Consider the following 21,436-nt stretch of genomic DNA (forward strand, 5'->3'; position numbering starts at 1 on the left):
TTTTAATGTTGGACAAAGGTGTTTAAAACTCTTTTGGAAAATGCGTTTTATGGATTGTACATGTGCACGTGTGGATTTTTTAAAAATTTAATTTTGTAAATGCATTTTTGAAATTTTGATTTTGATTTGGACAAAATTTTCCACTTTTTTTTTTTTTTTTTCTTATAGAAAAAGTGCATTCCAATATTTGAAATAAAGAATAGTTACCCCACTTCATAAAAGATTCATAACTAAGGTGATATACTTCTGGTGCGGGTTGTTCCCAGGTAAAAATGGGGTTAGATCTGAGATATTGATCAAATCTAGATCAATAGTTCAAATCAATAATTTTTTTTTTTAAAAAATGCACGTTCTTCATTAATGCTCTCATCTGAGCATTTGAGATGACATATATCCGTTTGAAAAGCAGGAAAATGACTTTTGAAAAGTGTTTTCTGAAAAATGAGTTATTTTCCCGGAAAATAAGTCATTTTTCGGTGTTTGGCTACACAACAGAAAATTGTTTTTGTGTTTGGTTTATTTTCCAGAAAATGAGAAAAATGACAAAAGTCGAAAGAAAATAATATTTATTATTATCAAACACTAAAATAATAAGTAATTCATTATAATTATAAACATAATCTTTGACAGCTGTCCAGTGTCCAGACTTCATCTTCCTAGAAATTGACTTCATTTCTTCCCAAAATTGATTTCCAGTGTAGATACAAATCTTTGACGAGCAACCTCTGTCTGTTTCTCTTTATTCTCCCAAAGCCTTAATAGCAGATCCTGTAACCTCAATCTCCCTATTTCTTTTTTCTAGACCAGCAGTGATGGGGTTAGCGGCAGTGACCTGACCTAGTGGCTAGGCAGAGCAACGGCGGACCTGGGTTTCTTCCTCTGTCTTCTTCTCCGACGAGTCCTCCGTCTCCGGCGTACTCTTTGCAGTGGCGAGCAAAGCATCTCCGGCAGTGCAAGAAGTCCAACGGCGTCTCCTGTTTTCCGGCGAAGTAGTCCGCGTGGCAGCAACGACGAGCAGATCGACGGCGGTAGTTTCTGACGGTGCAGCTTCCCCTCTTGCCCTTTCTAGTGTTGATGGAGGTTGTAGCGTCTATGGCCGAAGAGAACAAAGAGTGGAAAATGACTTCCCCCAAAAAAAAGGGGAAGTCATTTTCCAGAAAAGAGGGCTTATTTTCCATTGACTTCAAGTCATTTTCCTTTGACTTCTCTTTTCCTTGCCTAACCAAACATCAAAAACCCGGAAAATGATTTTCAAAAATTATTTTCCTGGTTTCCAAACACACCCTAAAAGAATTCATGAAATTGTTTATAAAATTAATAAAAATTTATTTTATTTTATTTTTTCTTAAGAAGGAAAAACAAAGCATCTTAAGAAGGAAAACAAAGCACCTTAAGAAGAAAACTCACACACCTAAAACTTTAGACCGACGCACCTTAAGAAGGAAAATCATGCACTTTAAGAAGGAAAATCACACACCTAAAACTTTAGACCATCGCACCTTAACTTTTAACAAATGATGCACCTTAAGCACACAAATCACACACCTTAAGAAGAAAAATCACGCACCTAAAACTTTAGACCGACACTTAAATTTTCAACAACTGACGCATCTTAAGCACACAATACAAAAACTACTACAAAAATCACGCATCTAAAGTTTTAGACCGACACTTAAGTTTTCAACAACTGACACACCTTAAGCACACAATACAAAAATCATTCACCTTAAGCACAAAAATCACACACTTGGAAATTACACACTTAAAAACAGGAAAATCATGAACCTTAAATTTGACTTAAAATGTAAAATTTCCAAATTGTCTAACTCATTTTTTTTTAAAAAAATTGTTAATCCTACATGTTGATTTTGACAAGATCGTGGGCTCTCATGTAATGTTTTAATAGCATTTTTCATAGTATCGTTCAAATTTTAAAAGCTTCATATGTTTTTTGTTCAATCAATGTAAGACGAATATTTGGCCATTTGAGTGAATTTTCCCCAATCTCCTGTTGCGCTAAGCATACCGCAGTCCGCAGATAGGCAGACGGTGAGAGCCTGAGACGCAGACTGCAAAATCCTCACCTTCGCCGCCCATCATCTATCAGTAGTCCTAATCTGAAATCTCAGCCATCGTCCACCGTCCGTCGTCCGCCAACATCGCCTCGCCTCACACCGGCAGCGGCACTTGGCAGTAAGTTACTAAATTATTACTCCGAAGAAAGTAAATGTTTGGTTATTTAGAAGGACTTGGCAAAAATCTTACGACCTCACCCTGAGGAAAGCCAATTGATCAGGTATTTTTCTGATTTTCCTTTCTTGTGTAGAGCTCGAAGCTACGTGGTTATTTGTTATGCATTCTCTGTGTTTTAACTTGGCTTACTTTTCGACTTCTTTCATATTGTGTCTTTGTGTTTGTGTTTATCCCAATCCTACTAGAATAGAATACAAGGAAGATGAATATTAGTCAAAGGAAGAGGAAAAAAAAAATAATAAATTCCACATACTGTTTTGTATTGAGAGAAAAGGTATAAGTGTTTCTTATACTGTTCTAAATTCACATACGAGAGGTAGGTTACAATAGAGAGATAGGAAGATCAAGTCGTTTCCATCCTTTGCACTTTAAACCGTGCTTATAGTGAATTTACACTTTTATATACTAATATACGAGAACTGCCTTGCGGATTAGGGATTTTCCGAACTGCTTTAGAAGTTTTTGTGTCACAATGACTGTTCTAAACATCACATGATCCTTAAATTTTCAGTTTCCTTGAAGTTTCAATGCTGAATACTGAGTAATAATAATTCCTGAAATTTTGACAATTGATAGTGTCAATTCTGTTACACTTTCACCAACAAATATTTTATTGCCTTCTGAGTTTCTTCCAATTTGCTCTGTAAAGTAAGTAAAATTTGGTCTCACATTTTTTCAGAGAAAAAACTTAATTTGAGGTTCAACTTGATCTTCCTTTGGTATAAAATTTTCTATGCTGGATTTGTTGTTCTTTTTTCTTGAACTGAACGGGTCACTTTTTATTTGGTTAGTATCTAAGAAGACATGAAAAAACCCTTCATTCTTGTTGAATGAAGCATGCTATCTGAACAAAGAAATATCTTGCGAGGCATTTGTTTTTGCATTGAAGCATGCTAAATGAACATGGGAATATCTTGTGAGGCAATTTCTTTTTTATTGAAGCATGCTAACTGAACACAGAATATCTTGTGAGGCAATTTGTTTTTGCACTAAAGTTTTTATTATTTTTTATTTTTTTAGCCCATACCTTCATACTTGTTGAATTTTCCTCCACAGTCAATGGTGAAGTATGCACAAAATCTTGCTTTTGCCAATTCAATCATCTCTTCAACTGCAACAATCCCCACAAAAATCGGTGCTCTCTTTACGCGTTTCTTGATCACATCATTAGCAGAGACCTCATCTTCTGCGGTGTATTCCTCAGATTCAGAAATCAGATCAGGTGTACAAGTTGATCATAAATGTTTCACTTCATCTCTTGATGTTATTGACGACAAGGACCTTCTTAGAAAGGCTCCTAATGGGGAGCTTTTGGTGCTTGGACTTATTGACAGGGGTGCAATGGAACCAGATGCCACTTTGTATCACAAACTCATCAAGAAATGTGCTGAATGTAAAAGACTCAAAGAAGGTAGAGTAGTTCACAAGCATTTCGTTCGTTCCAGGTTCAACCATTACGTTGTTCCTTACAACACGCTAATTAATATGTATTCCAAGTGTGACAGTATGCAAGAGGCTCAGCAGGTGTTCAATGAAATGCCTGAAAGGGATATGGTTTCTTGGGCTACTTTGATTACTGGATATTCCCAAAACGAGAGGGCTGTTCAGGCATTGGCTATGTTTCATGAGATGTTGAGGGCTGGGTTCATGCCTAATGAGTTTACTTTTGGGAGTGTTCTCAAGTCTGCTGGTGCTGCACCAACTGATAGTATGATTGGTAGGCAAATACATGGGGTTTGCTTGAAATATGGATATGAGGAGAATGTGTATGTTGGGAGTGCTCTTTTGGATATGTATGCCAGATGTGGACAAATGGAAGAGGCAATGTTTGTCTTTCAGGCAATGAGGAGCAAGAATGAGGTTTCTTGGAATGCTTTGATTGCGGGACATGCTAGAAAAGGGGAAGCAGAGAATGCTGTGAATCTTTTCTCAGGTATGAAGAGAGGTGGTTTTTACCCAACCCATTATACTTTTTCAAGTATTTTCACTGCTTGTGCATGCAGTGGAGCTTTGGAGCAAGGCAAGTGGGTGCATGGGCATATGATAAAATCAGGCTTAGGACTTATTGCTTTTGTTGGCAATACTCTTCTCAATATGTATGCTAAGTCAGGTAGCATTAATGATGCCAAAAAAGTTTTCTACCGATTGGTAAAAAAGAACATAGTTTCGTGGAATTCAATGCTTACTGCCTGTGCTCAACATGGTCTTGGGATGGAAACTGTGGAGCTCTTTGAAGAAATGCTTATAGAGGGACTTGAGCCTAATGAGGTGACCTTCCTGTGTGTGCTTACCGCTTGTAGCCATTCCGGACTTCTAGATAAAGGAATGCATTATTTTGAATTAATGAAGAAAATGAAGGTAGAATATGATATTTCACATTATGTGACAATAGTTGATTTACTTGGTCGAGCAGGTCAACTAGATCGTGCTCAGAGTTTCATAAAAGATATGCCAATTGAACCCACTGCAGCCATCTGGAAAGCATTGCTTGGAGCTTGTAGAAAGCACAAAAATATGGAGTTGGGTGTCTTTGCTGCTGAGCGTGTATTTGAACTTGATCCTTATGATTCAGGACCCCACATATTACTGTCCAATATCTATGCCTCTGCTGGTAGGTTGAGTGATGCTGCAAAAGTGAGAAAGGCAATGAATGACAGTGGAGTAAAGAAAGAACCTGCATGCAGTTGGTTGGAACTTGAGAATGCTGTCCACGTGTTTGTGGCAAATGATGAATCTCATCCACATAGAGAGGAGATCCGAAAGATGTGGAAGAAGATGACTGAAAAAATTAAGGAAATTGGATATGTCCCTGACACAAGCCATGCCCTTTGGTTTATGGACCAGCAGGAGAGAGAAGAGAGGTTGCAAGAGCATAGTGAAAAGCTAGCTTTAGCGTTTGGGCTTCTCAATACTCCGGCTGGATCCACTATCCGGATCAAGAAGAATATTAGAGTTTGTAGTGATTGTCATACAGCATTTAAATTTGTTTCAAAGGTGGTTGACAGAGAGATCATCTTGAGAGATACCAATCGGTTCCATCACTTCTGTAATGGTTCTTGTTCATGTGGAGACTACTGGTAGCAAAAAAGGTTATTGCTTTTATGCAACACTATTCAAGTTTCTTTTGATGGTGGTTGACAACTTGGCGAAGAAATCCTATTGAGAGACTTCGATCGGTTCCAGCACCTTTCTAATGGTTCTTGTACATGTGGAGATTGCTGGTAGCACAAAGCTCGTTGCTTTTATGCAATGGTTGGTGTTCAAGTTTGTTTCAATGATAGTATACAGATAAATCGACTTGAGAGACACCTGGAGGTTAGTGATAGCACAGAAGACATTGCTTTCTATGCAACAATTGACTGCTGAAGACACAATTTCCAAGAGAAATGTGGATTATGTGATAGGATACCATTCCATACGAGGTTAGCTATTGCCATGATTGCTGTTAATCACTTGTTAGCTACACAATTTTGTAGTTGTATTCATTTAAATTATATTTATTGTGGCTTTTATCATATATGAGCTACCAGCAAAATACTATACCAACATGCAATTGCTAGTTTGCTATATATATATGTATGTATGTGTGTGTGTGTGTGTGTGTGTGTGTGTGTGTGTGTGTGTGTGTGTGTGTGCGTGCATGCATGCATGCATGCATGCATGTATGTATGTATGTATGTATGTATGTAATTAGGTTCAAATGAGAACCTCCGTTAACATGTGAACTTGTGTACCATTGTGCATCGTTGATCTTGCCTGATCTTGTGGTTTATAATGATTTGATCTGATAAATATATATAACTGCATCACATCACCCCATCACTGCATGACTACACAACTGCACTGGATCCACCATTACACCACTCCTCAGATCTCGGCCGTCCAATCTCACATCTCAGCGGTGCATAGGAGTTCATAGGTACACTCCCAAGCAGTGGTTCTCACCTGAACCGAACCCTATATATATATATATATATATATATATATATATATATATATATATATATATATGTATGTATGTATGTATGCCATTTTTGGTCCTTGAATTATGGCTTAATAGCTGACTCAGTCCAATTATTCGCGTAGCACTTTCCACCCTTCAGTTGTTACCATGGTAGTGCTTTTTACCCACGGGTGGACCGGAATTCTTAGAACACCACAAACGTTTATAAACTTGAAATTTTAGGGATAAACTTATAATTTTGCAATCTCCACTTCTAATTCCCTCCTAACAAAGCTGTAGACACATTCCTATTCCCTAAAATTGACAATTGGAAAACCCTAGAAATCAAAGGCAGAAATAGCATATGACAAGTAGGGAAGTACTTGGGCTGGATGGACCTCCTAACTGTAAGTTTATACAACTACTTTTATGACATATTATTTGTATTCTTGTCTGGTGGTATGTGTTAATGGGTTGTAGGTATTAAATGTATACATAGTGAGTATCTTAATGGTGGTTTGTGGGAATTCATTTGTTTCTCAAGGCAAGTGGACGTATTTTTAATATGTAAAGTGTTTATGTGTACTGGACTTTAGGGGACACATGTGAATATTCTACTGTTATTTTTCTGGGATTTGTATGCTTTTGTTTGAGGCTATTCTCAATAGTCTGTACTCAGCACGTACACAAATAAATAGGAAGTGTTCATATGGTATTTAGACAAAGTTTAAAGGTAAAGCTCATTATATGGTATTTAGACAGTGTCCATAACTGATGAAGGGTGGACATGAATAAAGTTCATAACTGTTAAAGGTTAGAGTTTAAATGTGGACATGAATACATTATACATGATTAATTGTAGTTTTGTAATTATTATAAATTTATAATTGTATATAAACATTATTATATATTACTTGCTATGGGATGTTAGCTTTAAATATGTAATATGAATGCTTCTGTTAGTGTGCCTTTAGTGGAATATATTTGACTGTAGTATGTGTATTTAATTATGTTTTATAATTTAGATGCTGGTAAAGAAGATATTATGTTCACAATTAAGCTATATCATCATTATCATGGAGGTGTGCTAGTTTCAGATCCTGTTCTTGACTAGGCGTGATAGAATATTTTGATTATTGGTATGGTGATTAGGGGTCTGTGACTCTGTGGTGGGTCCTAGACAGATTGTTAAATCCCTAAGATGTGACGATAAGAAGGTCCAATTTTGGTTTAAATATGGGGATGTGTTTACACCAAAGATCAGAAAACTTTATAATGATGCCTATGACCTGAACTTTGAGGCTCCTAGTAACAGAGAGATTGAAATATGTCAAAATTTTGAACAAGATATATGGGATTATATTGGGCGGAGGCTGGTAAAGGGCCAGGTCCATCAATTGGTGGCTAGGAGGATTGTTGGGCGGAGGCCAGTGAAGGGCCAAGTCCAGCACCTGCCTCTCGAAAATGATGGTGGTCTATAAGGAAATAAAGTTGCATCTTTGCTACTAGCTATAGCTTTTGGTGTAGTGATAAGTGCTTTGATCCTAACAAAGTGGTAACAGAGAGATTGAAATATGTCAAAATTTTGAACAAGATATATGGGATTATATTGGGCGGAGGCTTGTAAAGGGCCAGGTCCATCAATTGGTGGCTAGGAGGATTGTTGGGCGGAGGCCAGTGAAGGGCCAAGTCCAGCACCTGCCTCTCGAAAATGATGGTGGTCTATAAGGAAATAAAGTTGCATCTTTGCTACTAGCTATAGCTTTTGGTGTAGTGATAAGTGCTTTGATCCTAACAAAGTGGTAACAGAGAGATTGAAATATGTCAAAATTTTGAACAAGATATATGGGATTATATTGGGCGGAGGCTTGTAAAGGGCCAGGTCCATCAATTGGTGGCTAGGAGGATTGTTGGGCGGAGGCCAGTGAAGGGCCAAGTCCAGCACCTGCCTCTCGAAAATGATGGTGGTCTATAAGGAAATAAAGTTGCATCTTTGCTACTAGCTATAGCTTTTGGTGTAGTGATAAGTGCTTTGATCCTAACAAAGTGGTAACAGAGAGATTGAAATATGTCAAAATTTTGAACAAGATATATGGGATTATATTGGGCGGAGGCTTGTAAAGGGCCAGGTCCATCAATTGGTGGCTAGGAGGATTGTTGGGCGGAGGCCAGTGAAGGGCCAAGTCCAGCACCTGCCTCTCGAAAATGATGGTGGTCTATAAGGAAATAAAGTTGCATCTTTGCTACTAGCTATAGCTTTTGGTGTAGTGATAAGTGCTTTGATCCTAACAAAGTGGTAACAGAGAGATTGAAATATGTCAAAATTTTGAACAAGATATATGGGATTATATTGGGCGGAGGCTTGTAAAGGGCCAGGTCCATCAATTGGTGGCTAGGAGGATTGTTGGGCGGAGGCCAGTGAAGGGCCAAGTCCAGCACCTGCCTCTCGAAAATGATGGTGGTCTATAAGGAAATAAAGTTGCATCTTTGCTACTAGCTATAGCTTTTGGTGTAGTGATAAGTGCTTTGATCCTAACAAAGTGGTAACAGAGAGATTGAAATATGTCAAAATTTTGAACAAGATATATGGGATTATATTGGGCGGAGGCTTGTAAAGGGCCAGGTCCATCAATTGGTGGCTAGGAGGATTGTTGGGCGGAGGCCAGTGAAGGGCCAAGTCCAGCACCTGCCTCTCGAAAATGATGGTGGTCTATAAGGAAATAAAGTTGCATCTTTGCTACTAGCTATAGCTTTTGGTGTAGTGATAAGTGCTTTGATCCTAACAAAGTGGTAACAGAGAGATTGAAATATGTCAAAATTTTGAACAAGATATATGGGATTATATTGGGCGGAGGCTTGTAAAGGGCCAGGTCCATCAATTGGTGGCTAGGAGGATTGTTGGGCGGAGGCCAGTGAAGGGCCAAGTCCAGCACCTGCCTCTCGAAAATGATGGTGGTCTATAAGGAAATAAAGTTGCATCTTTGCTACTAGCTATAGCTTTTGGTGTAGTGATAAGTGCTTTGATCCTAACAAAGTGGTAACAGAGAGATTGAAATATGTCAAAATTTTGAACAAGATATATGGGATTATATTGGGCGGAGGCTTGTAAAGGGCCAGGTCCATCAATTGGTGGCTAGGAGGATTGTTGGGCGGAGGCCAGTGAAGGGCCAAGTCCAGCACCTGCCTCTCGAAAATGATGGTGGTCTATAAGGAAATAAAGTTGCATCTTTGCTACTAGCTATAGCTTTTGGTGTAGTGATAAGTGCTTTGATCCTAACAAAGTGGTAACAGAGAGATTGAAATATGTCAAAATTTTGAACAAGATATATGGGATTATATTGGGCGGAGGCTTGTAAAGGGCCAGGTCCATCAATTGGTGGCTAGGAGGATTGTTGGGCGGAGGCCAGTGAAGGGCCAAGTCCAGCACCTGCCTCTCGAAAATGATGGTGGTCTATAAGGAAATAAAGTTGCATCTTTGCTACTAGCTATAGCTTTTGGTGTAGTGATAAGTGCTTTGATCCTAACAAAGTGGTAACAGAGAGATTGAAATATGTCAAAATTTTGAACAAGATATATGGGATTATATTGGGCGGAGGCTTGTAAAGGGCCAGGTCCATCAATTGGTGGCTAGGAGGATTGTTGGGCGGAGGCCAGTGAAGGGCCAAGTCCAGCACCTGCCTCTCGAAAATGATGGTGGTCTATAAGGAAATAAAGTTGCATCTTTGCTACTAGCTATAGCTTTTGGTGTAGTGATAAGTGCTTTGATCCTAACAAAGTGGTAACAGAGAGATTGAAATATGTCAAAATTTTGAACAAGATATATGGGATTATATTGGGCGGAGGCTTGTAAAGGGCCAGGTCCATCAATTGGTGGCTAGGAGGATTGTTGGGCGGAGGCCAGTGAAGGGCCAAGTCCAGCACCTGCCTCTCGAAAATGATGGTGGTCTATAAGGAAATAAAGTTGCATCTTTGCTACTAGCTATAGCTTTTGGTGTAGTGATAAGTGCTTTGATCCTAACAAAGTGGTAACAGAGAGATTGAAATATGTCAAAATTTTGAACAAGATATATGGGATTATATTGGGCGGAGGCTTGTAAAGGGCCAGGTCCATCAATTGGTGGCTAGGAGGATTGTTGGGCGGAGGCCAGTGAAAGGGCCAAGTCCAGCACCTGCCTCTCGAAAATGATGGTGGTCTATAAGGAAATAAAGTTGCATCTTTGCTACTAGCTATAGCTTTTGGTGTAGTGATAAGTGCTTTGATCCTAACAAAGTGGTAACAGAGAGATTGAAATATGTCAAAATTTTGAACAAGATATATGGGATTATATTGGGCGGAGGCTTGTAAAGGGCCAGGTCCATCAATTGGTGGCTAGGAGGATTGTTGGGCGGAGGCCAGTGAAGGGCCAAGTCCAGCACCTGCCTCTCGAAAATGATGGTGGTCTATCAAGGAAATAAAGTTGCATCTTTGCTACTAGCTATAGCTTTTGGTGTAGTGATAAGTGCTTTGATCCTAACAAAGTGGTAACAGAGAGATTGAAATATGTCAAAATTTTGAACAAGATATATGGGATTATATTGGGCGGAGGCTTGTAAAGGGCCAGGTCCATCAATTGGTGGCTAGGAGGATTGTTGGGCGGAGGCCAGTGAAGGGCCAAGTCCAGCACCTGCCTCTCGAAAATGATGGTGGTCTACAAGGAAATAAAGTTGCATCTTTGCTACTAGCTATAACTTTTGGTGTAGTGATAAGTGCTTTGATCCTAACAAAGTGGTAATTTTTGACATAGTGGTAAACACTTGATCCTAACAAGTGGTAACTTTTGGCATAGTGATAAGCCCTTGATCCTACCAGATTATGAAGTGGATGTGGATTACTGTTTAAGTGAAGAATTCTGAAAGGTTTTCTCTAATCACATCACTGTTACACTGTGAATGCCTATCTTAGCAGTTATGAGCTACTGATTATGGCCATTACTCCATCAGATATGTCATGTGGACTAAGACTGGTTTCCCCCACCCTTTACTCCAAGTACAAGTCACAACCTGGAAGACCAAAAAAACTAAAGAAAAGGGACAAGACTGAGAATGAGATGAGTTTAAGTTCCACCAAGTTGAGAAAGGTTGGGGAGAAAAAGAGATGTTCTGTTTGTGGCATGGCTGAGCATAATAAAACAACTTACAAGAAGACGTCTACTATGAAGGTAAATAATCAATTACATTTGTTTCAATTATTGAATATTTACTGACTTTGTTATAAATTAACTGCACTAAAATGCCAGAGGATCACAAGTTCCTCAACTGTAGCTGCAACAGCTGCAAAATCTTGAACCCAGCAGATTTAGAATCCTAATCCACAAGAATGCAGAACCATCCATAGCCAGAAGAAATGGTAAGTTTATTCAACCATATTTTATTCTTGTTGCATTTAAATTCACTAAATTACTTTCATCCATTCTAGGCCTCCCGGGTATCAACGTGTCATTGATTCACCACGGAGTACCAAATTTCCCGAGGATTTACTGCTGCTAAGAAAACTCAGCCAAAAAAAGGAGGAGCATCCGCATTAGTCACTAGTCATATGTTTATTTTGATGTTACTGTTGTGTAATTCTGAAAGGTATTTTGGCTGTTGATTAGCACTTAAATGTGCTGAAGTTGCAGGTCTTTTGAAATGGCTGTTAGGTATTTTGGCCAAGTATTTGCACTCTATTGAACTGTAATTTTTATTTTTTATTTATTTATACAATTATAATTCACAGCCAAGGTCCATCAATACAGTAAAAGGCACATGATATTCACTGTCAGAGAAATAAGCACTGGATTTTCATTAGAAACAATACACTACAGAGTACATAAGAGACTCAAGTGACGAGGGGTTCAGTGGTTCACTACCATTGAGTAATAGCTAATAACCATTCAACATATCAACTTTACCATTTCCATCAATTTCAATCTCACTAACTATACTGATCTGATGACAATTAAAGCAACAATAAAACTGAACCCAATGCCGTAGTAGAATTGCATTGAATTCCACATGCATTCTTAAAGCAGCTAGGGAAGGTGTATTCATAGTTGTAGGGTTTGGTTTCCTTGCACCCCCTTATCTATATGATGTAATTTTGTCGGATATTGCTACTTAAGCTAATGAAGTTCATTGGTTTTCAAAAAAAAAAAAAAAAAAAAAAAAAAAACTCATTAACTTTATTAGGATTATGTATTGTAGTGAATTTATTTACTTTTTATTAATCATAACCTTTGGATTGGTCAATAATAAAACTCTCTCTAGAAATTCTTGTTCTCATTTGGTATCAGTAGACCAACACAATTCATGGCAACCCCCCCCCCCCCCCCCCCCCAATAAATATTCTATAGATAGCCCATTACTTTATCTCCCTCAAACTTACGCCATCCAATTATTTATTTTGAAAAGCTCTCCAATTATTTATTCTGGAAAACTCAGCTTGTTCATTTGTTTCGCAGTATTCATTGATGGCATGTTCTTGGTGCCTGGCTTCCTTTGTTCAGGCTCTAGATGGGTGTTCCGTTGTAGTAAATCCTGTGTCCGAAAATTGGGTCTATTAGGATTCCTCTATTTTGTCCATGCTCATCTTGTCTTTGTCCCATGAAGTTATGTATGTTGTTGTGGGACATGCAATGTCCCAGGCCTACGGAAAGCTATTGAAGTTGCGTTTGGGTTCACCTCATGGGCTCGCACTCTAAGTCTCCTTAGTTAGCTGCAGCCCTTGTGCCAAGAGAATTGCACTACGAGTGAATATCTTGGCAAAGACATGGTTTTAATTGGACTATTTGCAGAAGATGACCGACCAATAGGTTTAGATGAGCAGAATCTATACCTGTTTAAAGACCTCCACCATGAGTACCGTGCGATGGTCTCTTCATTAACCACAAAAGAATCGGTGACAATTTACTAACTAAACAACTATCTCACCGCCCATCAGTTCATCTACACTGACGATATTCCTCTGCCGGCTTCCCCACAACCACCTGCAGCTCTTGTCGCTCAACAAGGACCACCTGCTACCTCACGTTCAAAACAACCTACCCGGAGACCTCATGGTTGTAGTCGTGGACATATAGGAGGCTAAGGTTGCAGTGTGGCCATAACTATGTTTTAAAGTGCCAAATCTATAACAATTTTGGTCATACTGTTTTACAATGCTATAGGAGGTATTTAGGTGCAACCGATTCTCAAGCACAAATGACTTACTCTAACGATCTAGCTACTGTACCATTATCTCAAAACTGGTTCCCAGACAGTGGTGGCACCCATCATGCTACCCCGGATCCCTCCTTGTTGCAACGAGTAGAAGAATACAAAAGGAACGACACTCTTCGAGTTGACAATGACATAGATTTGAATATTTCTAGTATTGTGCATACTTCTATATCCTCTCCTTTTGTCTACATGTCTTACGGTTACAAAATGTATTACATGTTCCTACCATAACCAACTCTCTCATATCTGTTAAATGTTTCACGACTAATAATAATGTCTTCTTTGAGTTTCACCTCTCCTTTTTTGTTGTAAAAGATCTCAACACCACCCAAATTCTACTTAAGGGAGAAAGCTCGGTGGGGGGTACAAACTTCAAATACAAAATTCAATTGCATTCATTACATCTAAAGCACCTTTAGAAGTTTGGCACAATCGCTTTGGTCACCCTCACTCAAGAGTTTTACACAATATATTGCGTCACAGTCTGGTGTCTAAATCATTAAATAACATTAATTCTCTTTGTACTGCGTGCCAACTAGGGAAAACTCATGATTTCCACTAGAAAGGGTCAATAAGTCTAGTTCTGATGTATGAAATTTGGTTTACACAGACATTTGTTGGTCATCCCTAATTCTATCTAACGAGGGTTATCATTGATTTGTCATTTTTGTTGATGATTACTCTCTGTATATCTTGTTCTTTCCCATAAAACTAAATGCACGTATTTATTCAACTTTCCATAGGTTTCAAGCATTGGTTGAGCGAACTTTCTCTTGTAAAATTAAAGTCGTTTTATTTGATCAAGGGGGAGAATACAAAAAGTTAGACAAATTCTTTGTCTAACCTAGGGATAAATTACCGTCAATCATGTGCTTAACAGCATGAACAAAATGGACGTGTAGAAAGACGCCATAGGCACATTGTCGAAACCGGTCTCACCTTGCTTGCCCAAGCTTCTGTTCCTCCTAAGTATTGGACCTATGCCTATGAAACTGCAGTTTTTCTTATTAATTGTATGCCCGCTGCCACCCTAACCAATATGAGTCCTATGCTCTTGTTAACAAAGAAAATTCTGACTATTCATTTCTTTGTGTCTTTGGTTGCCTATTTTTCTTTATCTTCATCCCTATAACAAGCACAAAATAGAGTTTCGATCTACCCCACCTATCTTTCTTGGTTACCCAGAGTTGTCTTGAGGATATCGTTGTTTGAATCTCAATACTGAAAAGATTTTTATTGTATGTCATATATGATTTGATGAGAATCTTTTCCTTTTTGCAGCAAATACTTCTCCATAGGTTCTTATTCGTGTCCGAGATGCATTATAGTGGGCTATTGTTAGCATCCCAAACAGACCACACTGCCAGCAAAACACATGGTCGTGTCACCCCGTGTCATAGCCGCGTCACCTAGACATAAAAGGACACGACTATGACACCCCCTAGACACGACTGTGTCGACGCCACCCCCAATCCCACGTTGAAATTCACACTCGAGTATCCACTAGACGTTCCTTCAAAACCCCCATGACGCCAACTACCAGCTCCGGCTCAATGAACACATCCTATGGTACTTCATCACATATTCACATGACTCGTGGCTCTACAGGTAACAAAGTTTTGATTGCATGTGTAGAAGATTCCAAGCCCACCTACTAGTCTCAAGCCGTGAAGAGCTTTGAATGGCAAACAACAATAGACAAATAATTCAGCGTTCTACTACACAACAACACTTGGAAACTAGCTCCAAATGAATAAGATATGAACGTTATTGACCGCACGAGCTTAGTTCAATGGTTTAGTAGGCAGTATTTGGGATAAGAGACCAAAGTTTGAAACTCGCCAGCAGTAGTGTTGGGATTATAGGTATTGTGATTTACCCCCTCTCACATGCTCTGTCGGGCCGGGACGTGGGCCCTATGAATGTTATTGGATGAAAATGAGTGTTTCGAATCAAGAGAAAAGTTGATGAGACAATTGAACAATACAAAGCCAGACTTGTTGCAAAAGGATTCAATCAGGTTGAAGAAGAAGATTATTTTGATACTTTCAATTCGATGATCAAACCAACCACATTAAGACTTCTCTTATCTCCTACTATAAAAAAAAAGATTGGTCTATTAGACAACTTGATGTTCACAATGTCTTCCTCAATGGTTGTCTAAGTGAGAATGTTTATATGAAACAACCACCAGGGTATATTGACAACAATTTTCTTGTTTGCAAACTACAAAAGTCTCTTTATGGTTTCCCTCACACGAAATGCAGGAGCAATGGTGTTGTATTCATCCCCAAGTTGCATAATGATATGAACGGTGAGATCTTCATAAGAGATAGGGCTTTGCACAAGAGCTAGGTCATCTACAACGACACACATCACACAAATATTCAAAAACGGCTCTTTAACCTTTTGGATTCTTCGTAAGCTTTGCTTTGACTGAAACAACTCGGCCGCGAGATGTGGAAGCACAACTTAATGCTAACCTATTCCATGCATCCCGAGCAGTGGACACAAAGGGTATTAGCGATTGAAGAGTATCTGAATAGTTCTCCAAAATGGCACTAACTAGAATTTGATCTTGCTTGAACCAACTAGTGTGTGATGGATTAATATTTGTACGAGCAACATCAAGATATTGAGTTAGAGTTGGTGTCGTACCGTCAATATATCCTACAAGATTATGTTCAACTAGCATGGATTCAATTTGCCATATCCAAACTAAAAAATTGGAGGTAGTCAACTTTATGTGAAAATGAGTTGGTGCATTGAGATGGACAATGATGGAGGTATCATAGCCATGTTATAGACTGGGGAAAAATTTTTCCATTAGATTTTAGCTCTTGATACCATGAAGGAAATTATAAACAATGTGTATTAACAACGGAAAGAATACAAGGTATAAGTAGTATGTGATGGCATTATTGAAACCGGATCCACCATAAACCGGATACAAAATAGAAACAGGAACAGGAAGATCACAATTTTATTACGGGGGGCATGAGGGCTAGTAAATATACACAGAAAATCCCGATGGACGAAGCCCAAGAGTAGCGGCCCAACAGAATAAAATAAATAAACTAAATAACTTGAACTAGAAACTAATAAATAAATAATACCCTTGGAAGAATTGAACTTTAACTACCCCATTGAAGGAGGAAGACTCAGACCACCAGGCTACAGTAATCCTTGTGTCTCTGTCTGATGTCCTAAACAGACCACAACCCCTCCCCCCCCCCCCCCCCCCCCCTTTTACATTGCCACAGGATCCCCCAAGCCGTCCGCGTGTACGACATCCTGCATACATCCACCTCCACCACCCACGTGTCCCATCCCCCCTTGAGCATATGCGAACTGCCTCTCCCCCCTGTGCGCACCAAGCCCTGCATTCGTCGCCATGTAATCCAAACACCGCGCAACACTCAGCGTGTCGCATGCTAGTCGCCACATCGCACGTTAATCCCATGCACACCGCACGCCGCCTCGACCCCCTTGCACGTCTACCATGCACGTCCGCCTCCATGCCATCCGTAACCCGCCATGTATGTCGCCGCCACGCCATCCATATCCCACCATGTATGCCGCCAGCCATGCACACGCCACCTCGACCATCCTACGCGTCTGCCATGCACACGCCCAGGCCTAAACCCTCCTTTCTTCTTGAACCCCCTCCTAAATACCATCCACAGCCAAGTGGGCCAAGTCCAACCCCCAATATCCCATCAGTATGATATATCAACATATATAGGAAGTAGCTATAACAACTAAATGACATTCTACAGCACCAAAAGATAACCACTGCAATAGAAGATACAGTCATTGTACATGCTGCAAAAATTGTACATACCAATTAATTTCTTGTCATTATAGGATCCTTTTTCTTTCAAGGATGAAAAAGATTTCAACTTATACAAACCTGAGAAAATTTCCATTCTTGTACTCCTTGACAATAGTTTAATTTGATGATTAAATTTGATCATATATCAATGAGAACTTGTCTCGTATGTGTAAAAGTTTGTAATAACCAAAAAAAAATTCACACCGTACATCTTTCCTTCCTTAAACCTTGTCAGAAACTTCTCAACATACTCTTTTGATAGGTGAGAATGAACAACAAGTCCATGTATATATAAAGAATTTAATGTAGATGCTACTTTTTGTAATTGAAAATTCATGTACAGAATAAGCTTAAAAAATACCTTTGAATCATGGAAGACAATTTCTTTGCATTTTATGACATCGCTCCCTCTTCTTTTAGGAACCTCGTATGTATGAACAACGCGAACCTTTATTGCACTCCTAGTATTTGAAGGTGAAATCTCTCAAGTAAGATTGTAGTGTAAATACATTCTAATATGAGATTGAATATCGAACTATGACTATGATCTTATACCATGGGTATTTGGGTTTGAAAGCTATACAAGTATTTATAAGAACACATTTCTCTTTCTTGGAAACGATTGTGTCGATTCGTTAATCAACATATATTTAAGCAACATGTTATATTGTAGGCAAATTTATTTTGTATGAACATGGATACATTGGAAATGCAAAGCCGATATCTTCAAACCAAGAATGAAAAACATTTGTCACAATGGTGGAGATTGGAAGGTGAGATTCTCTCCAAATGGCTCTTGCAAAATCACATAACACCAAAGAATGCATGGTGTCCTCATGCATGATCCCACTCATGGCACAAAGGGGATCAACATCTACGCTCTTTATAAGCAATTTTTTAGTAATAGGGAGGATATCACTCAAAGGTCTCCATTTCAATTATATTAAAACCTTTAATGCAATTTTAAGGTTAGATAATGTTTAATTTTTGTAAAAAGTGTGCCATATTAAAGAGTTTAGTGCTAAACTTTGTATATAAAATTACAACATGACATCATTTTTAAAAATAAAAAACATAAACTATATATCAAAATATCTACTTTATACAACTAAAAATTTAAAATGAAACTTAAAAAAAATATCATTTTACATATATACAAGAATGTTTAAATATTATAGTTAACCATTGATAACAAAATACTAAATTACTTTTAAAGTTAGATATTATAATTCGATATATATATATATATATATATATATATATATATATATATATATATATATATATATATATATATATATATATATATATATAATTATCACAAAATACAAACCATTGAATTTTTTCACAAAATTTTTTAAATTTAAATAAAATTATGACTAGATATAAATATTCAAAATTTTAAATCTATAAGCCTATTAATTAATTGTTATAGAGTGACATTTTTACCTTCTTGATTTACGTCAATTAAAGTAAGACACGTTAACAAGTGAGAATTCCGTCTAGTGTGAACTGTGAAGCATTTTCCTACCTCAAACAACGTTATAATAATAATATTAGAAAACTAGAAACCAAACATTATGATTTAATGCGCAAATATAATATTGAAAAAAAATTATACTTTTAATCTCTAAGTTATAGAGTAATTATAAAATTCATCCCTAAGTATTAGTTGTGTTTGTTTTTCGCCTCTAAGTTATTATTAACGTTGCACTTTTCGCCATTTTATTAAATTGTCGTGCTCATATTTCGTCTCTAAATTATACTAATTTTGCAAATTACGTTCTTAATGTTTTGTTAGTAAATAGATAAAAATGCATCGTCAATGATAACTTAGAGATAAAAATAAATATGACCCACAATTAGAGACAGAATGTTATAATTATTGTGTAATTTTGGAATGAAAAGTGTAATTTATTTATGTAATATTCGTAAAAGTGGGTTCATGATTGATGAAGCACTTTTGTCCTTATCTAATGGTTGGTATATACTATATATATATATACACACATATATGTCGTCTCTGTTTCCATACAACCAAAAAAACGAACATAATATTGTAAGTTGTAACGTCTTCCCATATTTGAGAGGAAACGTAACGATGTGCTCCCTCCCGTTAGATATAACGGTGGTCTCCGCCGACGCCATAAAGGACGTTAACACCTTCACGAAAATGGACGTGTTCGTCGTAGTTTCCGTCATCATCGGCTACCAAAATACTAGAAACATCACCCCCGTCCACAAGAACGCCGGCACGTCTCCGAGATGGAATCACCACATGAGATTCGTCGTCGACGAGGCCACCGTCAACAACCCCGGCGCCGGGTTCCTCCATTTCCAGCTCGTATCTGAGCGGACCTTCGGGAATAAGGACATCGGGGTGGTCAGAGTCCCCGTCGACGATCTGTTTGCCAAATGGTCCAAGGATTCCGACGGCGCCGGGAGGGTGATGGAATTTGAGGTGATTACCGCTCGGACGGAGAAGAAGAAGGGGACGCTGAAATTTTCGTACAAATTTGGGGAGAAGTTTACGCAGGGTGAGAATTACGGGGTGGGGCAATTTGCGGCGGCGTATCCTCCGCCGGAAGCGGCCAGGGCGGGGTCCAGTGTGCCATACGCGCCACCTCCCGGTATGGGATACGACGCGCCACCGGGAGCGGCGGGAGGGTACCCAGCGGCGGGATATGGTGGGTATTCCCAAATGGGGCCGGGGGTGGCTTGCCCACCGCAACCTGGGTACGGATATCCGCCGCCGCCGACTCATGGGTACGGTTATCCGCCACCTCCCGGCGCCGGGTACGGCGGATATCAACCCGTGCAGCAGCAGGAGGCGCCTAAAAAGAGCAAGTTTGGATTGGGAGGCGCGGCGGGGCTAGGGTTGGGAGCAGGGCTACTAGGAGGATTGGTGGTCGGAGATATGATGTCCAACGCCGGAGAAATGGCGGCCTACGACGAAGGCTACTCGGAGGGGGTTGGGGATATGGGCGGCTATGATTTCTAAAACCTTTAATTTGCTATTTTAACTTCTATAATTTGTTATATTTCTATTATTATTTATATTTTATTTATGATATAGGTTATATTTGAAGAATCTTGAGAACACTTTTACTACATTATTATTACCGCGTCTGAATTGAATCATGAACGAAGGAACAAGCATCCAACATTTTTGGTTGCTTCTATTGTACTCCCATGTTTTTTTTTTTAGTTGTGTGAATTGTAACTCAAAATGAATGGACTAATCCAATAAAATTGAAAGATTTTAAAATTAGAATTGAAAAATTTTAGTTTGATAAGTCTGAAATTGATATATTTGATGATCAAAATTGAATAGCTAGCTAGTTTAAATTTAGTGGGTTACTCGTTCTCCGAGTTTATTAAGATTCTATACCAATTGTTATATGAGTTCTACTTCATAGACTCCCAAAATTCTACTCCCTTATTTATACTCCTTGAAGTGGCAAACCAGGATTGGTTATTTTCATCATGTGGGTCCACTGAAAAATGTCTACATCAAAAGCATGTGAGAGGGAGTACAAGTTGGGAGTTTAAAATGGGAGTATATTTTCCTTGTTATATTATGAATCAACGCCTACCTTACATTATGGACAAAAAAATCAACATATTATGTGTATTCAATTAATAAATTATATGTCTGTAGTTAAATGAAATATATATAGACCATGTTTGGTAAATGGCTGTTAGCTGTTAGTTGATTGAATTAATTAGAAGGTATAACTAGTTGATAACATTAGTTGATTGTAAAAGGGTGTTTGATAAATTAGTTGTTAGCTGATAGCTGTTTGGTATAATTTCCGTTATTAAAAAGCTAATTGAAAAAATTACTTTGAACAGTTTTTTTAATTTTAGCATTTTGAAGTTACAAAAGCTAATTAACCAAACACTTATATTGATTTTTTAACCAAATCAAAAAGCTAATGGTAATCAAATAAACCAAAATTTACATATAAGTTAATTATTTTACCAAACTGAGCCATAATCTCTTATCTCTTATCCTCTATTATATAACGTTTTTGGGTAAATAAATAGCTAATTGTTTTTCCACCCAACAACTTTGTGCATTATTATAGGATTCAAAGCGCGATGGTTTTGCTTAGGAAGGAAACCTTACGTTATATATGGTATCGCCTTTTCTTTTTTTTTTGAAT

The 21,436-nt window shown here is 38.3% G+C and overlaps 2 protein-coding genes across 14 annotated transcripts; both read left to right on the forward strand.

Annotated features, from left to right (window-relative positions):
* The first annotated feature begins 1,938 nt into the window (after positions 1-1,938).
* LOC109155380 (pentatricopeptide repeat-containing protein At3g24000, mitochondrial) lies at positions 1,939-17,752 on the forward strand. Of its 13 annotated transcripts, XM_019303073.1 has the most exons (7): positions 1,939-2,296; positions 3,310-3,475; positions 3,588-3,664; positions 3,751-5,675; positions 11,142-11,394; positions 11,473-11,582; positions 11,652-11,909. In XM_019303073.1, the coding sequence occupies exons 2-4, from the start codon at positions 3,313-3,315 to the stop codon at positions 5,332-5,334; spliced, it is 1,824 nt and encodes a 607-aa protein (XP_019158618.1). In that variant the 5' UTR covers positions 1,939-2,296; positions 3,310-3,312; the 3' UTR covers positions 5,335-5,675; positions 11,142-11,394; positions 11,473-11,582; positions 11,652-11,909. The 13 variants fall into 13 exon arrangements, with proteins under 13 accessions (XP_019158618.1, XP_019158611.1, XP_019158610.1 ...); XM_019303066.1 differs by lacking the exon at positions 11,652-11,909 and adding an exon at positions 17,688-17,752 and having other exon boundaries at positions 3,310-5,675; XM_019303065.1 differs by lacking the exon at positions 11,652-11,909 and adding an exon at positions 14,714-15,217 and having other exon boundaries at positions 3,310-5,675.
* On the forward strand, positions 2,522-20,457 carry LOC109155382 (protein SRC2-like). Its single transcript, XM_019303077.1, has 2 exons — positions 2,522-2,527; positions 19,358-20,457. Exon 2 carries the CDS (start codon positions 19,369-19,371, stop codon positions 20,266-20,268), a length of 900 nt encoding a protein of 299 aa, XP_019158622.1. The 5' UTR covers positions 2,522-2,527; positions 19,358-19,368; the 3' UTR covers positions 20,269-20,457.
* Positions 20,458-21,436: the final 979 nt, after the last annotated feature.

Source organism: Ipomoea nil, unplaced genomic scaffold, assembly GCF_001879475.1.
Source record: "Ipomoea nil cultivar Tokyo-kokei standard unplaced genomic scaffold, Asagao_1.1 scaffold2701, whole genome shotgun sequence".
NCBI classification, from domain to species: Eukaryota; Viridiplantae; Streptophyta; class Magnoliopsida; order Solanales; family Convolvulaceae; genus Ipomoea; species Ipomoea nil.